Source organism: Leuciscus leuciscus (assembly GCF_965113295.1).
Source record: "Leuciscus leuciscus genome assembly, chromosome: 4".
Taxonomy (NCBI): Eukaryota; Metazoa; Chordata; class Actinopteri; order Cypriniformes; family Leuciscidae; genus Leuciscus; species Leuciscus leuciscus.
The window spans coordinates 7,692,957-7,711,090 of NC_138728.1; the positions used below are offsets into that span (position 1 = coordinate 7,692,957).

The 18,134-nt window shown below is 37.1% G+C and overlaps 4 protein-coding genes across 4 annotated transcripts; 2 read left to right on the forward strand and 2 right to left on the reverse strand.

Moving 5' to 3' along the window:
• Nucleotides 1–762: 762 nt before the first annotated feature.
• Nucleotides 763–2,529, reverse strand: ccdc167 (coiled-coil domain containing 167). The gene is made up of 4 exons (XM_082168086.1): nt 2,350–2,529; nt 2,027–2,121; nt 1,891–1,943; nt 763–1,383 (listed from the first exon to the last, which is right to left on the reverse strand). Exons 1-4 carry the CDS (start codon nt 2,398–2,400, stop codon nt 1,280–1,282), a joined length of 303 nt encoding a protein of 100 aa, XP_082024212.1. The 5' UTR covers nt 2,401–2,529; the 3' UTR covers nt 763–1,279.
• A 1,143-nt stretch (nt 2,530–3,672) lies between these two features.
• LOC309497770 (uncharacterized protein) lies at nt 3,673–5,807 on the reverse strand. The gene is made up of 2 exons (XM_082168084.1): nt 5,702–5,807; nt 3,673–4,591 (listed from the first exon to the last, which is right to left on the reverse strand). The coding sequence occupies exon 2, from the start codon at nt 4,391–4,393 to the stop codon at nt 3,773–3,775; it is 621 nt and encodes a 206-aa protein (XP_082024210.1). The 5' UTR covers nt 4,394–4,591; nt 5,702–5,807; the 3' UTR covers nt 3,673–3,772.
• A 580-nt stretch (nt 5,808–6,387) lies between these two features.
• On the forward strand, nt 6,388–10,453 carry atp6v1e1b (ATPase H+ transporting V1 subunit E1b). Its single transcript, XM_082168081.1, has 9 exons — nt 6,388–6,642; nt 7,306–7,371; nt 7,471–7,580; nt 7,770–7,836; nt 7,941–8,030; nt 8,118–8,186; nt 8,561–8,655; nt 8,767–8,854; nt 9,830–10,453. Exons 1-9 carry the CDS (start codon nt 6,610–6,612, stop codon nt 9,890–9,892), a joined length of 681 nt encoding a protein of 226 aa, XP_082024207.1. The 5' UTR covers nt 6,388–6,609; the 3' UTR covers nt 9,893–10,453.
• A 136-nt stretch (nt 10,454–10,589) lies between these two features.
• ada2b (adenosine deaminase 2b) lies at nt 10,590–17,794 on the forward strand. Its single transcript, XM_082168056.1, has 10 exons — nt 10,590–10,736; nt 11,494–11,818; nt 12,172–12,391; nt 13,054–13,264; nt 14,543–14,670; nt 15,257–15,347; nt 15,531–15,639; nt 16,507–16,664; nt 16,777–16,979; nt 17,071–17,794. Exons 1-10 carry the CDS (start codon nt 10,716–10,718, stop codon nt 17,156–17,158), a joined length of 1,554 nt encoding a protein of 517 aa, XP_082024182.1. The 5' UTR covers nt 10,590–10,715; the 3' UTR covers nt 17,159–17,794.
• The last annotated feature ends 340 nt before the right edge of the window (nt 17,795–18,134 follow it).

The following is an 18,134-nucleotide window of genomic DNA, read 5'->3' on the forward strand; positions in this document are numbered from 1 at the left end:
TATGAAGAGTAATGGGCGATGCATTCTTGAACGTGCATCTGCGGGTCTCTTAATGATAGATGTGCATTCATTTTTCCTGGCTCGCTTTCCGTGGGAAATCAAATCAAATGTGTGACGTTTTCTGTGGAAAATGTTTTTTTTTGCTGTGGTAAATATCACTGGGCCGGTATGTGTCATCATCAGTCGAGTATTAGTCATCTTTTGACCATGGAATAACTTCTGTGGGAACAATATCAACGTATTACGAGTTAAGGTAGTGTCTCACGCACTGTTTCTTTTTATCAATGCCCTGATTTTATTATTTTTTTCGTATCTGTATTGATTGTGAGTTACATGCAACATGTGACCATTTCATGAAAATAAATATGCATTTTAGAACATTTTAAATTACAGATTGTTTTGAATATCCTTAGTCTTTATTTTGAGATAAAAAGGTTGAATATATTTTAGTTATGTCAGAAGTTTACTTTGCATACTACATGGCTAGTTAGTAAATCCCATTTGTACAAAGGTCTGTGTCCATCAAAAGACACGGTCTGAGCCGATCGAGTCCTGCTTGTGCGTACAATATAATATCACAGCATGTAATTCCTTTGTTGTGTAAAGGGGACGCCATTGAGCCAGATCAGATGATATCAAGTTCATCAGCCAGTCTCAAAACAGGACTGAATAGAACTGGCTGCCTGGTGTTTTGTTGTATAGGCAACTTTGCAAGTGAGTGTTTGCTGCAAGTATCAAGGATATCAAAGGGACAAACAGCAGTTTAATGGGACAGTATTGCATTTTATTGATGGCTGTTTTTTATTTCAATTGAACATTTTGTTGATAAATTTTATTTTTGGATGGAATAACACCCTTTGCCCCTCCCACCTTTGTGCATGTTAGTCCTGTTGAAATGCAATAAACAGTGATCTGGAGAGAAACGCCACAGTGTCATTATTGGGTAAATGCACATGCTGTGATCTTGTAAAGTTCATAAGAGCTCCCCAAAATTAAAATCATATAAACATACATTTAATCCCCAATCTGTGTCTCTCTCTCTCTCTGATGTGCAAGCATCTTATGTCACGCTGTTACACAGCAAACATAAAGCAGTGTTCAGACAATCCAGGATGCCGAAGCCAAGATGAAGATGGCACAATGTATTCATGGCTAAAGCGACACTGACAGATCCACAACCACTGAACAAACCAATGAGTGGACACTGATGGTATGAATTGACATCAGTCTCCCCATAGCTCTTTCTCAGTCCGTGTTTGGCATGACAGAAAATACCTCTTTAATATATGAATGTGTAGTAGAAAAGAGCACTGATGGCTAACAGAGCGACGGACAGCATCATGTTCTTCCTGTTCTCTCCTCTCAGTACCTGCAGCTCCTTTTCTGAAGAAAAAACAAAAATGACATCATCATACAGAACTGCTCTTCACAAAACTTGTTTCGATACCAAATGACGCGATGCATCAAGACATCTTTGTGATTTATTTCCTATTGTGATGTGTATCCATGTGAAACAAGAATTTTTTTTAGGGTGGGACTTGATTTAGTTCATTAGGAATTGTTTGGATGGTTGTGGTTTGCTATTGGTCGAGCTAATTTGAGTGACAGGTTGTCCCGCCCTCAACCCAGTAAACAGTCGTCAGAGAAGTTGCAAGAGGTAGGGGAAGTTTAAAGATTATGAGGCACATTAATTAAAAAAAAGATGTGCATGGATAAATCATGTAAACTAATTATTTCAAATAAATACTGCAATATTCCTTTAAAAAACAAAAACAATAATTGTTCATTTTGATTTCACGGCTACTTTAAATTCCATAACCCATGTCCTAAATTTTCCTTGTCAGACTGACGCATTTTTACACCCCTAATCTTTCCATAAAAGTGACTCACCATATTTCTGTATTCTGATATTCATTATGGTCATCTCATCTTCAAGGGCGAGCCTGTCAGTACATGAAAAGACTCGTTTGCTACGTTTCTACAATAGATTATGCATAATACATAATCATATTGTCATAATAACCACCTTTCACTGTCCGAGAGTTGTTCTTTTCTCTGTCTGAACTCTGACCTCTCCAGGTTGTTTTTACAGTGTGATTTGCGCTCTTCAATGCGGTCAATCTAAAGAGAGCAAAAAGGCATAATCAATATGAAAACAGATGCTCATATAGGACTTATCAGTTAATACGGGATAGCACAGACATTCAACATTTTCAATAAATTATATCTGGGCTTAAAGTTAGCGTCATCATTCCAATATCTGTCAGCTGTTTCATACATATACCTACAGAATGACCTATGGCTATATCTATGGTTTCATACACATGACATGGTATAAACGTGCATTACCTCGCTTGCCACACTTATTTTCTCTTTCTTCGTCGTCCTTGATTTACTCATTTTGGAAGGTCTGAAGAATTTAGTGAAGAGAAATCATGAGGATAGTATATACCTACTTCCGCACACAAATCTTTTACCTTTTACTCATCACTCTCTTGCTTGTCGCTCTTTGTCTGTGACTAGATTCATACTGCCATCTGCTGTCGGAGCGGTGACATTTCATATTGGACAAAGCAATCCACACATTCGCTGAACAAACAGGAGAACACTCATCGCATCCGCTTGTAGGATTGAATTATGAAGAATTATGAATCCGTACACTGTAAAAAAAAATTGCTGCGATTGTTTATCACAACTTAAAATCCAACATTGTTTGCTTGACTTAAAATATTAAGTTTAGTTAACTTTAGTTAAGTTGGATATTTAAGTTATCTCAACAAATTTTAAGTTGTTATAACTAAATCGCAGCCACATTTTTTACAGTGTATGAAGAATTGACGGAGATATCTTAAGATATCTTAGAATTTTAAGGTAATCAACTAACCTACCTACCCACTACCCAGTAAACAATTACCGTCTTTCAACGTTGAAATATGGTTGAAAATAAGTCGGTCCGCCTTGGACTGGTTTACGACGTGATTTCAACTAAGTAGTTGCGGCCGGACTGATCATCTAAGACAGCATAAGTCTGTTATACATGCTAAAATAACGGAGAAAAACAAACTACCAAACCATGTTCATTATTATCTCAAATAAATTTAAAGTTTTACATATTCCATCAAGACGTTAAAGATCAACCTGTTTTCAATGTTGAAAAGTCGTAATTAGACGTTGAAGATTTACATCTATTCAACGTCTAATAGACGACTTTTTGCTAGCTGGGCTAGCTACTAGTTGTTTTTATTGTTGGCGTTTAATTCAATTTTAATATCTGAATGTTAGTGAGAAGAAGAAAAACTAAAAAAAATTTAGATATCGATCCTCAAATGCGATGGACATTGCTATTTAGAAAACACATTTTACTCAAAATCTAAATAAATAAATGCATAAATAAATAAATACTGTAAGTAAAATCAGCACACATTTAAGCTGATAATACTGACTAATCCTGACAATACACGCTAATTATCTGTAATACCTTTTTTATAATTTTTTTTTCTTTACTGTCTGACAATTATTTTCATCAAAAGAAGCATACATTTAAGAGAGTAGCCTACAGCAAACACTGTAATGTATTTTTCTTTTGATAATCAGGATGATGTTCCAGATGTGTGACAGGACAGGGTTGTATGTATTTGTATGTGTGTGTAAATAAAACAAAAGACAAACTACAATATTTAAAAACACTGTATTTGATATAGTACGTAATCAATAAAACAATATGTTGAATTGTTGTACAATGTTGAAGCTATGAAAGAGATATCCAGTCCTGCTACTTTCTACTCAATTTATAAGTAAGTGCTCCCACTACCACCACCAGGGCGGCGACACCAACTAGCAGCACGGGGAGTTCAAAGGGCGAGGTGGGAAGCATGCCCGGCTTTGAAACAACCTCTTCCGAAGATGACGTTGTGTGGTCTTGAGACACGCTTGGCTCATTACTAGATTCAGAAGTATAAGACTCCTCTGACTGTGTGACTGCAGAGTGCGGCAGATGATCTAAAACCTGTGAGATGATTTCAGGTATGGGAACAGAAGCCAGTGTGAAATCTAACGGCTCGGACAGAAGAGGGTTGTGGGTGAAAAATGGCTGAGAATCCACCTCTGTCTCATTTTCCTCCACAAATGGCTCCTCCACACACATCAGAAGTTCCCCTGTCTGTGGAGGCTTGAGATCTGATTCTGCTGCAGATCCAATCTCCGCCAGCTCCCTATCGCTGCCGATCATGCTCAGCACGCTGCTCTGAAGGTCTTCTTCATCGTCTGACTCCGCCCTCTCGTGGAGCTCCGCCTCTAAGTGGATGATGTCAGAGGTGGAGGAGTGGTTCTCGCTGTGGTCCTCTTGAACTAGAACCATCTCACTGGTTTCTAGACTTCTGAGCTCTGTGTCCATGTCGCTAACAGACGCCCAGGACTCAGCTAGACCTGCGGTCTGCCAGCGGCCCGAACCACTGCTGCTCTCCTCCAGGCTTGAGGTTAGATCCTGGGGAGGGTCGGGCCCCGCAAAATGCCTGTCCTCAGACAGGATGGAAGATTTTGTCTCCCCTCCAAAAATCTGATTAATATTCACAGGTTCTGTCTTCAGTGAGTCCTAAAGATGATAGACAGAATGAATTCAGTCATGTAGATACTGTAATTTGTTGTGCGAAAGAGACCAAACCAAATTGAACAAAACATGATATTCAATGAGCAAATAAATAAATAAAAATAAATGTGGGCCAGGAGTATTTACCCAATCTGACCTCAGCATTTGTGTCCATGACAAATTACAAAAGAATTACAAACATCCTTATCTGTTGTCATGTTCTGATCTATGTATAGGCCAGTTATGCAGCCTATATATATCTCCATCTGTTCACATGTCAGATATTTCACATGGCATGACAAGATCATGGTTCAGTTCACATAGGACATATCTTACTCTTTTAGGCCCAAATTTTATTTACTTTGTCAGATTAATCAATGTTTAAATTCATAAATCTCCCACTGACATGCTAAAGAAGCACTACAGTGTCCAATCCCGTTAATGAAGTTCATAACATGATAGTAACAGCAGTTCGAGTTTGAACCAGCGCCGCTTCAGTCACGGCACAGTGAAAACATCTGCAGCGTCAACAGTCGGATTGTGAAGAGATAGTGAACTAAACCCCTTCGGCAAGATCAGAGGTCAACGTGCTTAAAGGGATCAGATGTGCAAGAAATACATGGTGTAGAGATGGCTGAATGTGACCCAGTGGACAGAATGTGAAACGGGAGAGGACGATGACACAGGTTATACTTTTGTATAAACCTCCTCTAACCAGCAGGAATATTTAGTTAAGTGTGGCTGAATAGGTCCTTCTATTTCCACTGTAACAAGGCAGTTAATATAATATGATACTATCCTCATATAAAAAACTGTGATAGAAAAGATGCTATAGCAACTTATAGCACTGCAGATGTTATGAAAGGGAGTATATCATTTGAAATAATAATTTTAAAAAACTGTCCAAGCTTACATTCTCATACTACCCATTCAGGAAATTAATATAATTGTTATGAAGCAACAAATAAATTGCACATGGACTATATTTAAGATCAGAAGACAGTAAATTCTGGCTTTGTCATTCACTCCTCTGTTAGAGACAGAGAATACACCCAATCATAACCTTTATATGTCATTTTATATTCTGTAAGAGGAGCTATTGAAAACAGATCTTACCTTGTCTGAACACAGGGTTTAGTCAGGAAATGAATGCAGACTGAGGCTTGAATAAATACAGAGGAGGGGTCACTGGAGCTTATGGGCTTTACTGCAACAGAATGCTATTCAGCGCCTCCCTTTGCCTGTCCCCTACCCCACCCTCTGTCCCACCCCCTATCCCGTTACATCTGTCCGACTCATGGGGACATGGTAAAGTGGTAAAAACTCATATCAGCCCACTTAACCTTATTCTGGTCCATGACACATTGATCTGTCCTACTTTCTAGGACATAGTCCTGTTTGCTTGACGTGTTTGTTTAACAAAGTTAGTGTCTAGTGTCTACCTTGTAATAAAGGTTACTGTTATTTATTTTTTGTTGTTGGGTTTTTTCTTAATTACACTAGTTAGTTTTTCTTAATTAAACTTTCACAATGACCTTAAGCAGAATATCATCACTTTTAAATGATTTATGAAATCAATTCCCCTTGAGTCCTATAGCAGACAACCAGAATGTGTCCAAATGTTTCATTTTTCAATAGTCCATTTCATCTTATGTCTGCTATTTTATCATTTAAAACTTTTGGGTGAAATGGTTTGATTTTATTATTAATTATTTTGTCAAAGGTTCAAAATAAAAAGCCCTACACGCGCACTGAGATCTGATTGGTTCCCGGAGAGGAAACACGCGTCATGTGACGTATGTGTCATCGTTGACTGAGAATCAGCTGATCCGTCCAGTCTATTTTCACGACTCTGACACTATCACGATCGACCACTTACATATCATTTTGTGCGTTTTTAAATCTTTAGGCTTTTCCAAAAATATTCTGACGTCTTCATAAATATAAGACGTCTTTCCTTTGCCGCGACGCGAGCTTTTTCTGTCGGTGGAGTTTAAAATCCTCTTACAGCAGCAGCAGCAGTCATGGCGCTCAGCGATGCCGACGTCCAGAAGCAGGTGAAAACGCGTTCAAATGCATCATTTAATCTTCATTACAGCATAACACTATAGAAAGATTAATCATTCAGTGCTTTGCTAAATGCATTGTTTTTTTGACGAGCGTGACAGGAGCGTCGTGATAGAACAAGACGATGTGGCCTTCAAGGTTGTTCGTCATTTATTCATTAGACACGCGCTAGCATCACGAGACCTGTCTATATGATAACAGTGAATTTATATGAATACATTTAAATGGGTGTATTAAAGTGAATTGTTGTATATGGAAACACGCACTTGTGCATAATGGATCAATAAGGTCAAATTAAATCAATCATTCCAAAGGCAAATGCATTAAAGTGGTGTGATGAATAATATCAAATATATATCACAAGATATAGAATGCAGATAATGCAAAATATGAAGATGTAGGATGTTCTGCATAGTAATAGCTAACATGAAACCTACTAAACACACACACTAGACAGACACATTCCACATCCATGTGATGGGGCCATGAGAAGCAGCTCTTATAGCTACTGTAAAGTTGTTTAATCATATTTAGGATTATTTGTTTTAATAAAGAAAATGCATGTGCCTGTATTTGCACTGATTTCAGGTTCCACTAAAGCCTTTTCCCATTGATATTAAATTGTTCTCCTATCGTTTTTCCATTTCTTCCAGATCAAGCACATGATGGCTTTCATTGAGCAGGAGGCCAATGAAAAAGCAGAGGAGATTGATGCAAAGGTCATTTTTGTTTAACTTTAAATTATTCCATTAGAACAATTCAATGTTATAGTGGAAATGGTGTAAATATACTGATATGATAAATGACACCCCCTGCAGGCAGAGGAGGAGTTCAACATTGAGAAAGGAAGGCTGGTTCAGACCCAGCGTCTGAAGATCATGGAGTATTATGAGAAGAAGGAGAAGCAGATCGAACAGCAGAAGAAAATGTGAGTGTGACTTCCTCTGACCTAAGCCGAATCATTACTGTGGAAATTCCCAGTTTCCTCAAAATCTGTTACTCAAACAAACGTTTCATGTTGTAATGCGGTTTCAAATCATTTAATTATTTATGAACTTATCTGATTGTGAATTCTTTGTCCCTAATAGTGTTTAAATTGTTTGCGTCCTCTCCACAGTCAAATGTCCAACCTAATGAACCAGGCCAGACTGAAGGTCCTGAAGGCCCGTGATGACATGATTTCGGTTAGTTCATGTTCTCTTTTGTGGCACATCAATCCTTAAACAAAATATTGGGTGGGAGTCTCTGTTGTCTGTTTATGCAGCAGTTTTAATCCTGTGCTCTTTAGGATTTGCTAAACGACGCACGTCAACGACTAGCGAATATAGCCAGAGATCCATCCAGATACGCTGCTTTGATGGACGGACTTATCCTGCAGGTGAGAAATATATAATACAGAGTGTAGCAAATCAGTTCTGTCAAAGACTTTCTGTGAGTCTTATGCCCTAATATTCTCATGTTTCAGGGTTTTTACCAACTCCTGGAACCCAAAGTGAACATCCGTTGCCGCAAACAGGACGTGGGCATAGTGCAGGTCTGTGGATGTATATTCAATGACAACTGAAACCATTAAAAAAAACGAAATAAAATCAACTTTATCTAAAACAAAAATATAAAAAAAATCAAATTTATTTTAGCTAGTTGCCAAGACAACATTTCTCATTTTCATTTAGTTTAACTTGATGTACTAAATTACTAAAATACAAATAAACATTATTAAAAACTAAATAGAATGTTTTATGCGATATTCCAATTTTGCGATCAAGTTAAATTTGCCACTTTGGATGGAAACACAGCTACTGATATAAAAAAAGACTGACTTTGGCTAAATTTGTCTTTTACATTTAATTTACATTTATTCATTTAGCAGGCACTTTTATTTCAAAGCTCTTAAAAATGTTTTATTAGGCTGCTGTGCAGAGAAACATCCCCATCTACAAGGCAGCTGTGAAGGACAGTCTTGAAGTGCGCATTGACCAGGACCACTTCCTCTCTCCAGAAATGTGAGTATCTACGCTGCCTAAGCTGTTCCTCATTTATAAAATTAGCCTAAACGATGTTAGCTCTCTTTTTTTTAACCTTTGTAATGAAAGTTTGTGTGTTTTTCTGTGTAGCTCTGGTGGTATTGAGCTGTATAATGCTGATGGGAGGATCAAAGTGTCCAACACTCTGGAGAGCAGACTGGACCTCATGGCACAACAGGTATACAGCATTTGGGCTGAGAAGATTATGAACAGTGTTGGGAAAAGTTACTTTTAAAAGTAATGTGTTATAATATTGTTACTCCCTAAAAAAGTAACTAATTGCATCACTTGGTTACTATTATTGGAAAGTAATGTTACGTTACTTTTGCATGACTTTTTCTCACCTGGGCTAGGCTTGGTTTTTTGGTTTTTAATAACAAAAAAAAGTTATATTTTTGGCAAACGTCAAGGCCCTTTCACACCAAAATGAAATGATGCAGGAGAAGAAAGTTCAACACTCTTACTTAAGCAATAAAAACAAAAAAAATTAAACACAAATGTGATGTATAGGCAAATATTGCTTATGGTTGAAATGGATCATTGAAGGTCAGCAGCAAAGACATTGGTTAATAAAGGCAAGGCAAGTGTATTTATATAGTACATTTCATACACAGTGGTAATTCAAATGCTTTACACAGAAAAGGAGTTCAAATAATCATAAAATAATCACAACATATACATAAGAAATATCTTGCATAAGAAATAAAAATAACACTAAGGTCATTTCAGGGCATCCCAAGTGGGATTAAATGGATGAATTATGAATTATTTAGCATTTGAATTATTTCAGGTTTGCTTAATAGTTTACTGTTTTTATTCATTTTGAGGAGTACTGAAACTGAGTAGTGAATGCATGTTCACATTTATTTTCAAACTACAATAACCGTCATGTTCACACAGCGCACAACGCCTCTGCATTTTACTCCCGATTTCTCTCAACATGGGGACAGGAAGAGGTGTCAGACAATAAATGTGAAAATAAAGTAACTTGCGTTACTTATTTGAAAAAGTAACTTATGCATTACTTTACTAGTTACTTGAAAAACGTAATCTGATTACTTAACTCGCATTACTTGTAATGCGTTACCACCAACACTGAGAAGCAGTGTTAAATAAATGCTAGAATTTTGATTTTATTTTGATTTCTTTTCAGATGATGCCTGAAATCCGAGTTGTCCTGTTTGGTGCAAACCAGAATCGCAAGTTCATGGACTGATTCTCATTCATAGAGGAAACCTTTTAGAACCACGGCGGAACGCCATTGTTTGATGTTGTATTCTATTTTCATTCTGATGTTAATGACTCCATTCCTGTGTCTGTCTGTCTGTATTTAAGAAAATATCATGTGAATGTGTGTGTTCTGTATGTGGTGATTCATTATTGCTGTAAAAAAAATAGTGTTTTGATTGGCTGCTGGATCTCCGGTCCTGAACATTTTGTGTTTGATTCCGAATGCAGCTGGAATATAACATGTTTATGTTTACAGAAACGTAAAAACTTAAACTGATGTAGAAATTCCATGAAATTCCAAAGCTCTCATTAGTTTGCAAACTGAACCTGATAACCATTTAGACCACAGCTACATCCTGAACATCCCACAAAATGGTGACACAGACTTGACTATTACAATCTGTTCAGTTGAATTTTTATTTGCTGTCCTTTACTGTGGTGCAGAGCATGACTTGTATATCAGAACCAAACGTGTCTGTTAACACTGCAAAGATTATATTGATGTGAAAATGACACAATGAAAAACAATATAGACCAGATACTTCTCCCATTGTGTTCTTACTGAGTCTATAGTGTGGATGGTAAATGGGTAAATGTCAGTCATTTGGGGAATGTCATAATGAGAAGGGTTTGCTGAAGGCTCTTATTCTAAGAGTCATTTAAGATTTCACAGTGTCACATGCTCTATTGTCATCACATTCTCAACATGAGCTGTCCTTCAGAATGAGGAACTGAACATGCAGAAACAAGGCAGCTGAAATACATGCTCTCTGAATGTAAGACAAATAGCAGGGAACAAAAAGGGAGCAATGAGTAAAATAAACTTGAAGGTAAGGAGTTCTTTGTTATTTATAATCAATAGTAATATTTTAAGGTATGCTGTTTTCTTATTGCTGAGGTTTTCTTTATTAGATTGTTATAAATGTCAATTATTTGATTATTACAAAGGTTAGGGGTCAAGCAACCATATTAAAACAATATTAACCATACTAAGGAAATAGTGAGATCTAACATAACCTGTGTTGAATATTATGGTAATTATGATGTAGGTTACATTTCGATCATGTACATAGTAATAATGCTTATTGTTTATTCATAAATTGATGTTCAAAGATTGGTTTTGAACAAAGCGAGTTAAAATGCAGCAGTAAGTGAATTTAGACCCTTTTATGCATTTCACAGAATGACTGCAAAGAAATTAAGTTGACATTATACTATTGTCCTGACCTTTAACCAGGGATAGATCTGATTAAGACGTTAAACTAGGAAAAGGACAAAAAATAGACAAGTTAATACTTGCATCCAAACCATTCCTGTAAATAAGAAAACAATTTGATTTAGATGTTTAGCAAGACGCATAAAAGAATCTCCAGATTGTCAGCTATGAACTTGAGACTTCGAGCTTTTAGTTTAGTCAGCGTTTCATTTTGTATTAACACAATATATCCAATGCAAAGTGAAATGTGGTTTAGGTGCAAATTGCAGAGTAAAAAAGAATCTAGAACCATCAGACACATTTGATAAAGACAAATCACTTTTTTTTTTTTAAACTAACAAGCATAGGAATATCACTCTCTCTTGTCTCAGGATCTCTGTACGAGCATGAGGCGTCTCTACTGGTGTATCTCCAGCTGGGAAGCTCTGATCATGCTGATGTTACTGTGTATCAGAGAGTGTAATCCAATGCCAGACCCCCATCAGAGGGATCTGATGCTGAAGCAGGAGATCTCCCAGCAAGTAGGGGGCAGAGTGGCGCTCACTCCGGCTGAACTGCAGTTGGATTCAATCCTACACCAGCTAAAGCTGAAGGAAATGGTTTATTCACCTTTCCCACCTGCCTATCACTTCTTCAAAGTGCGGCACATTGTGCAAAAAAGCCCTGTCTTCAAACTACTGCAGAAAATGCCAAAGGGTAAAAATGGTTATATGTTTGGGACGTGTGATTTTTGCCAAGGCAATTTCATTGATTAAAGGGGACCACTTTGTGTTTTCGAACTTGGCAGACCTTTTTCATGCTCAAACAGCAACATTACAAACTAAAGAAAGTTGAAAATGTAAAAATCAGATAATAGGACCCCTTTAAGGTTAAGGTGTAGGGTAGGGTTAGGAGTTAAGATTTGTTGTAACATTGTGTAGGCAATCAGCACTGTGATTGACATGACTAATGAAATCTCTGAAAGTTTGCGCTGAAATGTTTTGAAATTTTTTTTTATAATTTGGGGCACATCTGTCCTTTAGATGACAAAATGACTCTGTGCCTTACAGGTGCTGCCCTTCACATCCACAGCTCCGCTATGGTGAGTGTGGAATGGCTGGTGCTGAATGCAACATACAGGCCTCATTGTTACGTCTGCTTCACGTGGGACGGGTCACTGAAGTTCCTTTTCTCTACTATTATGCCCTTTCCACGTTTTGGATGCTTTGTCTGGAAACGGCTAGACCTGCTGAGGGCCAGCCTCAGTGATGTCACTGCCTTTGATAACAGGTGATCAAACTTACTTCAACATTAGGCATAAAATAACCACTGGTACAAAAATGTCAGTGGCCATTCAGGATATGTTATTGCACTGAAAAGCATCGTTTGTTTGCAAATGCCACAAATACATTTTTACTGTAAGTATGCCTTTAGTGGCAATTTGACAGATATATATATATATATACCAAGTTCTGTCATGAAACTCTAGATGGCGCAGGCTGATGGGTCCTTAATTTAACTGCTGATATTTATATTGTTAACCACATGCCACAAGCTGATTGGTTCATGTCACATTTGCAGCCAATGAACTTGCTGCTCAGCATTTAAATGGCTGGTTAGGATTTACTATAGCAGTTTGCATTGCACTTTATCAGAGTTCCTCTGAAACCCTCCATCTTCCCCAGCTCCACCTGCGTAGATCTGCTACGGGTAATTTTAGATATGCTATCTGTTCTGAAGCAGTGTGTCTGACATCAGCATATCAGTGTATGTATTAGCAGTAGCAAGTTCCTGTACTTGCTCTCCAGCAGCATTATCTACAACAACAGCAATAATCAACAGCAGCAGTGTGTGTGTGTGTGTGTGTGTCCTAATATATTCACATTTAATTATAAACAGTTCCAAAAACAACAAACTGAAAATAGACTAATTACATGAATTCAATTTCTCAGTTTAATGCGGAATCTTACACTCTTCACGGAAGACCCGGAGACGTCTTATCCAACACAAGATGCAGCATGGGACAGGTTTGAGAAGATTTTTATGGCTCTGTCTGGGCTGATCAACTATGCACCTGTTTTTAAGGACTACATTTACGAGGCTCTGACGGAGCTTTACAAAGACAACATCATGTACGTGGAGCTGAGGGTCGGACAGTCCAAGGTTTGCAACTGTTAAACCACATTACAATATTAAGTTTATACAGTGTGTGCTCTTGGATGAAAAATTCAACATTAATTTGTGAACAGATTGCTATTTTATCTTAAAGTGCCTCTATTTAGCCATTTTAAAGGTTCCTAATTTTGTTTTGGAGGTCTCGTATACATGCATTTAAGGTCAAAAAAGGCTTTAATTTTCTCACAATATACATTGCAGCATTACCTCGCCTCGATATTTATAGGACTCATGCTAAGCACGAATATGCCTACTTCGGACTGCCATTCTATACAGTATATGAAAAACAGTATGTGAGCCAAGTAGTATGTCCGAATTCATAGCATTCAAGAGAGTACCCAGATGACCTACTACTTCTGGCGAGATTCTGAAGTGTGCATTCGATGGACTTCACTATCCTATAAGTCCACAGGAGAGGATATGTGAATGGAAGTGAAGCGATGCAACTAATGCTGTGGGTCACATGACAATGACAAGAAGTCAGAATTTCATTCATAATACACACATTCGTACTATATAGAACATACTTTTTTATCGGTCACAGAGTAAGTTTCAAATCAAATGTATTACCACTACCTACTATAAAGTATGCAATTTAGGATGCAGCGTTCTGATTGCTCTAATTGGTCAGACGGCCCAGTCTATTGTGATTGGTCTACTGCTTATAACTTGTGTCGGAAACAAAACGACCGTTACTATATCTGAATTTAAGCTCTGGATCTTCCTCAGCACTTGATACATAGTGATGCGACAGTAACAATGGTGTTTTACCCTATCCATTCCTCATCCTTTGGAAGAGCATGCAAAGATATCGACATGAACACGAACCAAACACTTCCAGGCTTCAGCTGCAACTACAGTGTTTGAGGGCGGATCAAAGTAGACGTTAATCGTGGCAGCCAATGAAAATCATAGGCAAATTTGTTACAAACCTACGTACATGTAGGAAGTTAGACTGTAATTACTGACGACTTGCTTCAGGCAGTTCAGAATCGCTCTTTCTTTTGGGAGACAATAACTTTGATCTTTGAAACTTTGCAGACCTTTTACATTCTCAAACAGCCATATTACACACTACATAAAAGGTAATATTAAAAAAAGCACAATAGTGGCACTTCAAATACTGTCCCTAACAGACTGGTCATGTAAACAAATCCATGAACAACCCTTGTCTAAATCCAAATCCTTTAACTTTTTATGTGAAAACCATGTTTATTTGATATAGTCCTGAAAACAAACTATATTGTAAAATGATATTATGTTTAGGCATATGAACTGGATGGCACTACTCATGACAGATCGTGGTCTCTGGAGGTCTACAGAAACATCACTGAGCAGTTCAGAGCAAATCATCCAGACTTCATAGGAACTCGTATAATCTTCACTGTCCACAGGTAAAACTACATTACATTAAATTCTTATGCTCTGTTGTTCCCTTGCCTGTTTTCTCCCATGAACAGATTAAATAATCCAAATACATTTACCAACCATTCCAAAATAATAATTAAATATGACTTCTGATGTAAAGAATTTTTATATCTGTTACCAAGGATTGTGACACTAATGAAATGTGTATGTTCAGTTTTATGTTTTAAAATGTTATTTTTTACAACCATTAAAGAATTACAGCCTTAAAGCCAAATGGTATTTTATACAGTGATTTTCTAATTTAATTCAGTAACTTTAATGATTACCGTTTTAAAAAAGAAAAAAAGAAATTGCATTTACATTTTTCAATTATGATGGCACTAGACTAAAGGGGTGAAATTTCTGATTATGGATGAGATTATGGATAATAATGCTTCCGTTAAACATAAACTTGAGATTACAAAAGCAAAGAAACCTATGCCAGAAATTAATGCAAAGTAAGAAGAAACATTTTAGTGAACTCTCAGTTCAAAAAGATGAATTATATTGTCTAGGATTTTGTTTTGACAGGAGGTTTAATATACTTTTCTGCTGATCTGAATGCACACACAGGAATCTTTATGTATATCAAGTGAAGGGGGCAGTGCAAGAGACCATTGAAATGCAGCGAAAATATCCAGACATCGTCGCTGGATTTGACCTGGTAATCTCATCCTTGACCTAAATTAGGTTACAGTCCATAGCCATGCCACCAGAATGGAATAATCAAGGGAACTAAGTTATTTTTAAAAGTACTTTTTCATAAGGAAATTGGGCTTGATCAGGACCCTGCCTGCACGTAACAATAGTATTACTTTTCTCTGATTTGATCAATTTATTGCTGTAGGTAGGTCGTGAAGACACTGGAAGATCTATCTGGTACTTTCGAGAAGCTTTGTCACTCATTTCAGAGATGGAAACACAACTACCTTTCTTTTTCCATGCTGGAGAAACAGGTCAGTATGTGTAGCTCACTTCAGTTTCAGTTACAGTTACCCAGCTCACAAAAACATGCTCTAAGAACATTTTGCCAACGTTCTCATTGAGTTCTGAAAACTTTATTTCTAAATGTTCTCTGAACGTCCAAACGTTTTCTTGGTTGCGTGAATGTTTTGCTTATTTTTTTGAAAGAATTATGTTTTAATTTTGCAAATATTATGGGAACATTTGAAACGCGTTTAAATAATGTTAGATGTAATGATAATGTTTTTGCTAATAAAAATGTTACGTTAATATTACTGAAAGAACTTCTGTTCATAAATTTGAGAGAACCTTACTAGAATGTTTTTAGCTGAGTAGTTGTACAATAACAGCTGAATTGGAATATGCTTACTGTGTTACATGTTCCCTGTTTGTTTAGAATTTATGTTATATTTCTAGTTTTTTGAGTCTATATTTATAGTCCCTTTATAGTCCTTTTGTTTCATTGGTTCCCCTTGATTGTATTCACATGTGTGTCTTGTTACCTCGTTAGTATGTCTGTATATACAGTATAGCCCTTGTGTTTCCCATGTTGTTTGTCAGGTCTTGTCTTTCTATGGCTGTATGTTGTTGTTCTCAGTTCAGTCTCCTTGTGTTCCGTTTTCCAGTTTCTGAGTTAATTGTATTTTGATATAGTGATGGGAGAAACGAAGCTTTTCGAAATCACAAACACAAATACTTGCTCCGAATCACTCGTTCGAATTTTGAAACAAATTATTCAAGGCTTGTTTCGAAAGTGCCCATCACTATTTTGATATTACCTTAATAAAACATCTGCATTTGGATCCATCGCTCCCTCCCATCCGAGTTCGCCACATTAGACTATGGGTGTTTGCTTTTAGATTTGGATGGTACGGATGTGGACAGGAACGTTTTAGACGCTTTGTTGTTTAACACCAGCCGCATTGGACATGGCTTTGCGCTGGTACATCATCCTCTTGCCAAGCAGCTCTCCAGGACAAGAGGGGTGGCAGTGGAGTTGTGTCCCATTTCCAATCAGGTATATTTCTTCAAATAAAATGTGTTGTACTTTGCATGGTGTGATTAAAAACGATATTTGGACAGACTTAGCAGTGTTACTGGTTGAATAAACAGCGTTTCGTTTTCTCCAGGTGCTAAAGCTAGTCTCGGATCTGCGAAACCACCCCGCTGCGGCATTAATGTCTGACGGTCATCCCATAGTGGTGAGTTCTGATGATCCCACCTTATTCGGGACCACTGGGCTCTCCTATGATTTCTACCAGGCCTTTGTGGGTATTGGAGGGCTGAGCGCAAACCTGGGCACTCTGAAGGAGCTAGCGATGAATTCAATCAGGTGCAAGATTTATTCATACACTTTCATTTGAGAAATAATTTCAGTTATGTAGAAGATGAATTTAAGGTTGCATTTTCCCCCTTTTTAACAGGTACAGTTCCTTGTCACCACAACTACAGGATAAAGCTTTGACGATATGGCAGGAAAAGTGGAATAAGTTCGTAGCAGATAATTCATAACCATGACAAACCGAAGAGGAGAGGACTGTATTTAAAAAATATATATATTATCGAGCTAACAGGAAACGTTTTCAGACCTTTGGCTAACATTCTGGCAACGTTCTTCCAGTAATGTTAATAGAACGTTCGTTCTGGATGTTCGTTTTGGATGTTCGTCTAACATATTTTAAATGTTACGGAATGTTTAGAGAACATTCAAAAGTAACCTTCCCATAATGTTTGCGATATGATAAAATGGAATGTTCCCTTATTGTCTATGTTCAGAGAACATTCAGAAATAACATTTTCCCAACTTAATGAGAATGTTAGTGAAAAGTGTTTAGAACAGATTTTGTTAGCTGGGTAGTTACCTTATAAAACTAGGGGGTTTCAAATGAAGAATAAAAAATGAAGAATAAAAAATCAGAACATTGTGCAGAAGGACTTTCTAAATGCAGAGAGTATTATTTGACATTACTTTGACCAAGTTTAGACTGTGAGGTTTATACAATGTGTCCTGTAATTCAACAGCATTTATATTTGAACATAAACACAGATGTCTGGTGTGGCTCCCTGCCGTAGAAGTTCTGTTAATACTTGCTGACGACATTCCTCTTTATCACCATAAACAATAAAAAACACGCTCCATATACTGTATATCAAGAACTTGTTCATTTTTTTTGTCTCTTTTTTTGAAAGAATTCTCTTATGCTCACCAAGCCATTTATTTTGCATTATTTTGAATTAAAATATTATTACTATTTTATCCTATCCTATTTATTGTCTACCCCATGGTTCTGCATGAGAAGACGAGAACAGGAACACTGGTTGTTTGACTAGTCTGATAATTAGCAAACACCTGTTATATTCCCAGTAGATCTCATGAATGTCAGGTTGTTAAAGCAGCAAACTGATGTGTCAACAAAGAAAATCATTTCTTCATTCAATCATTCACATCTCACTAACCCTAACCCTAACCCACAAAAAACAAAACTGC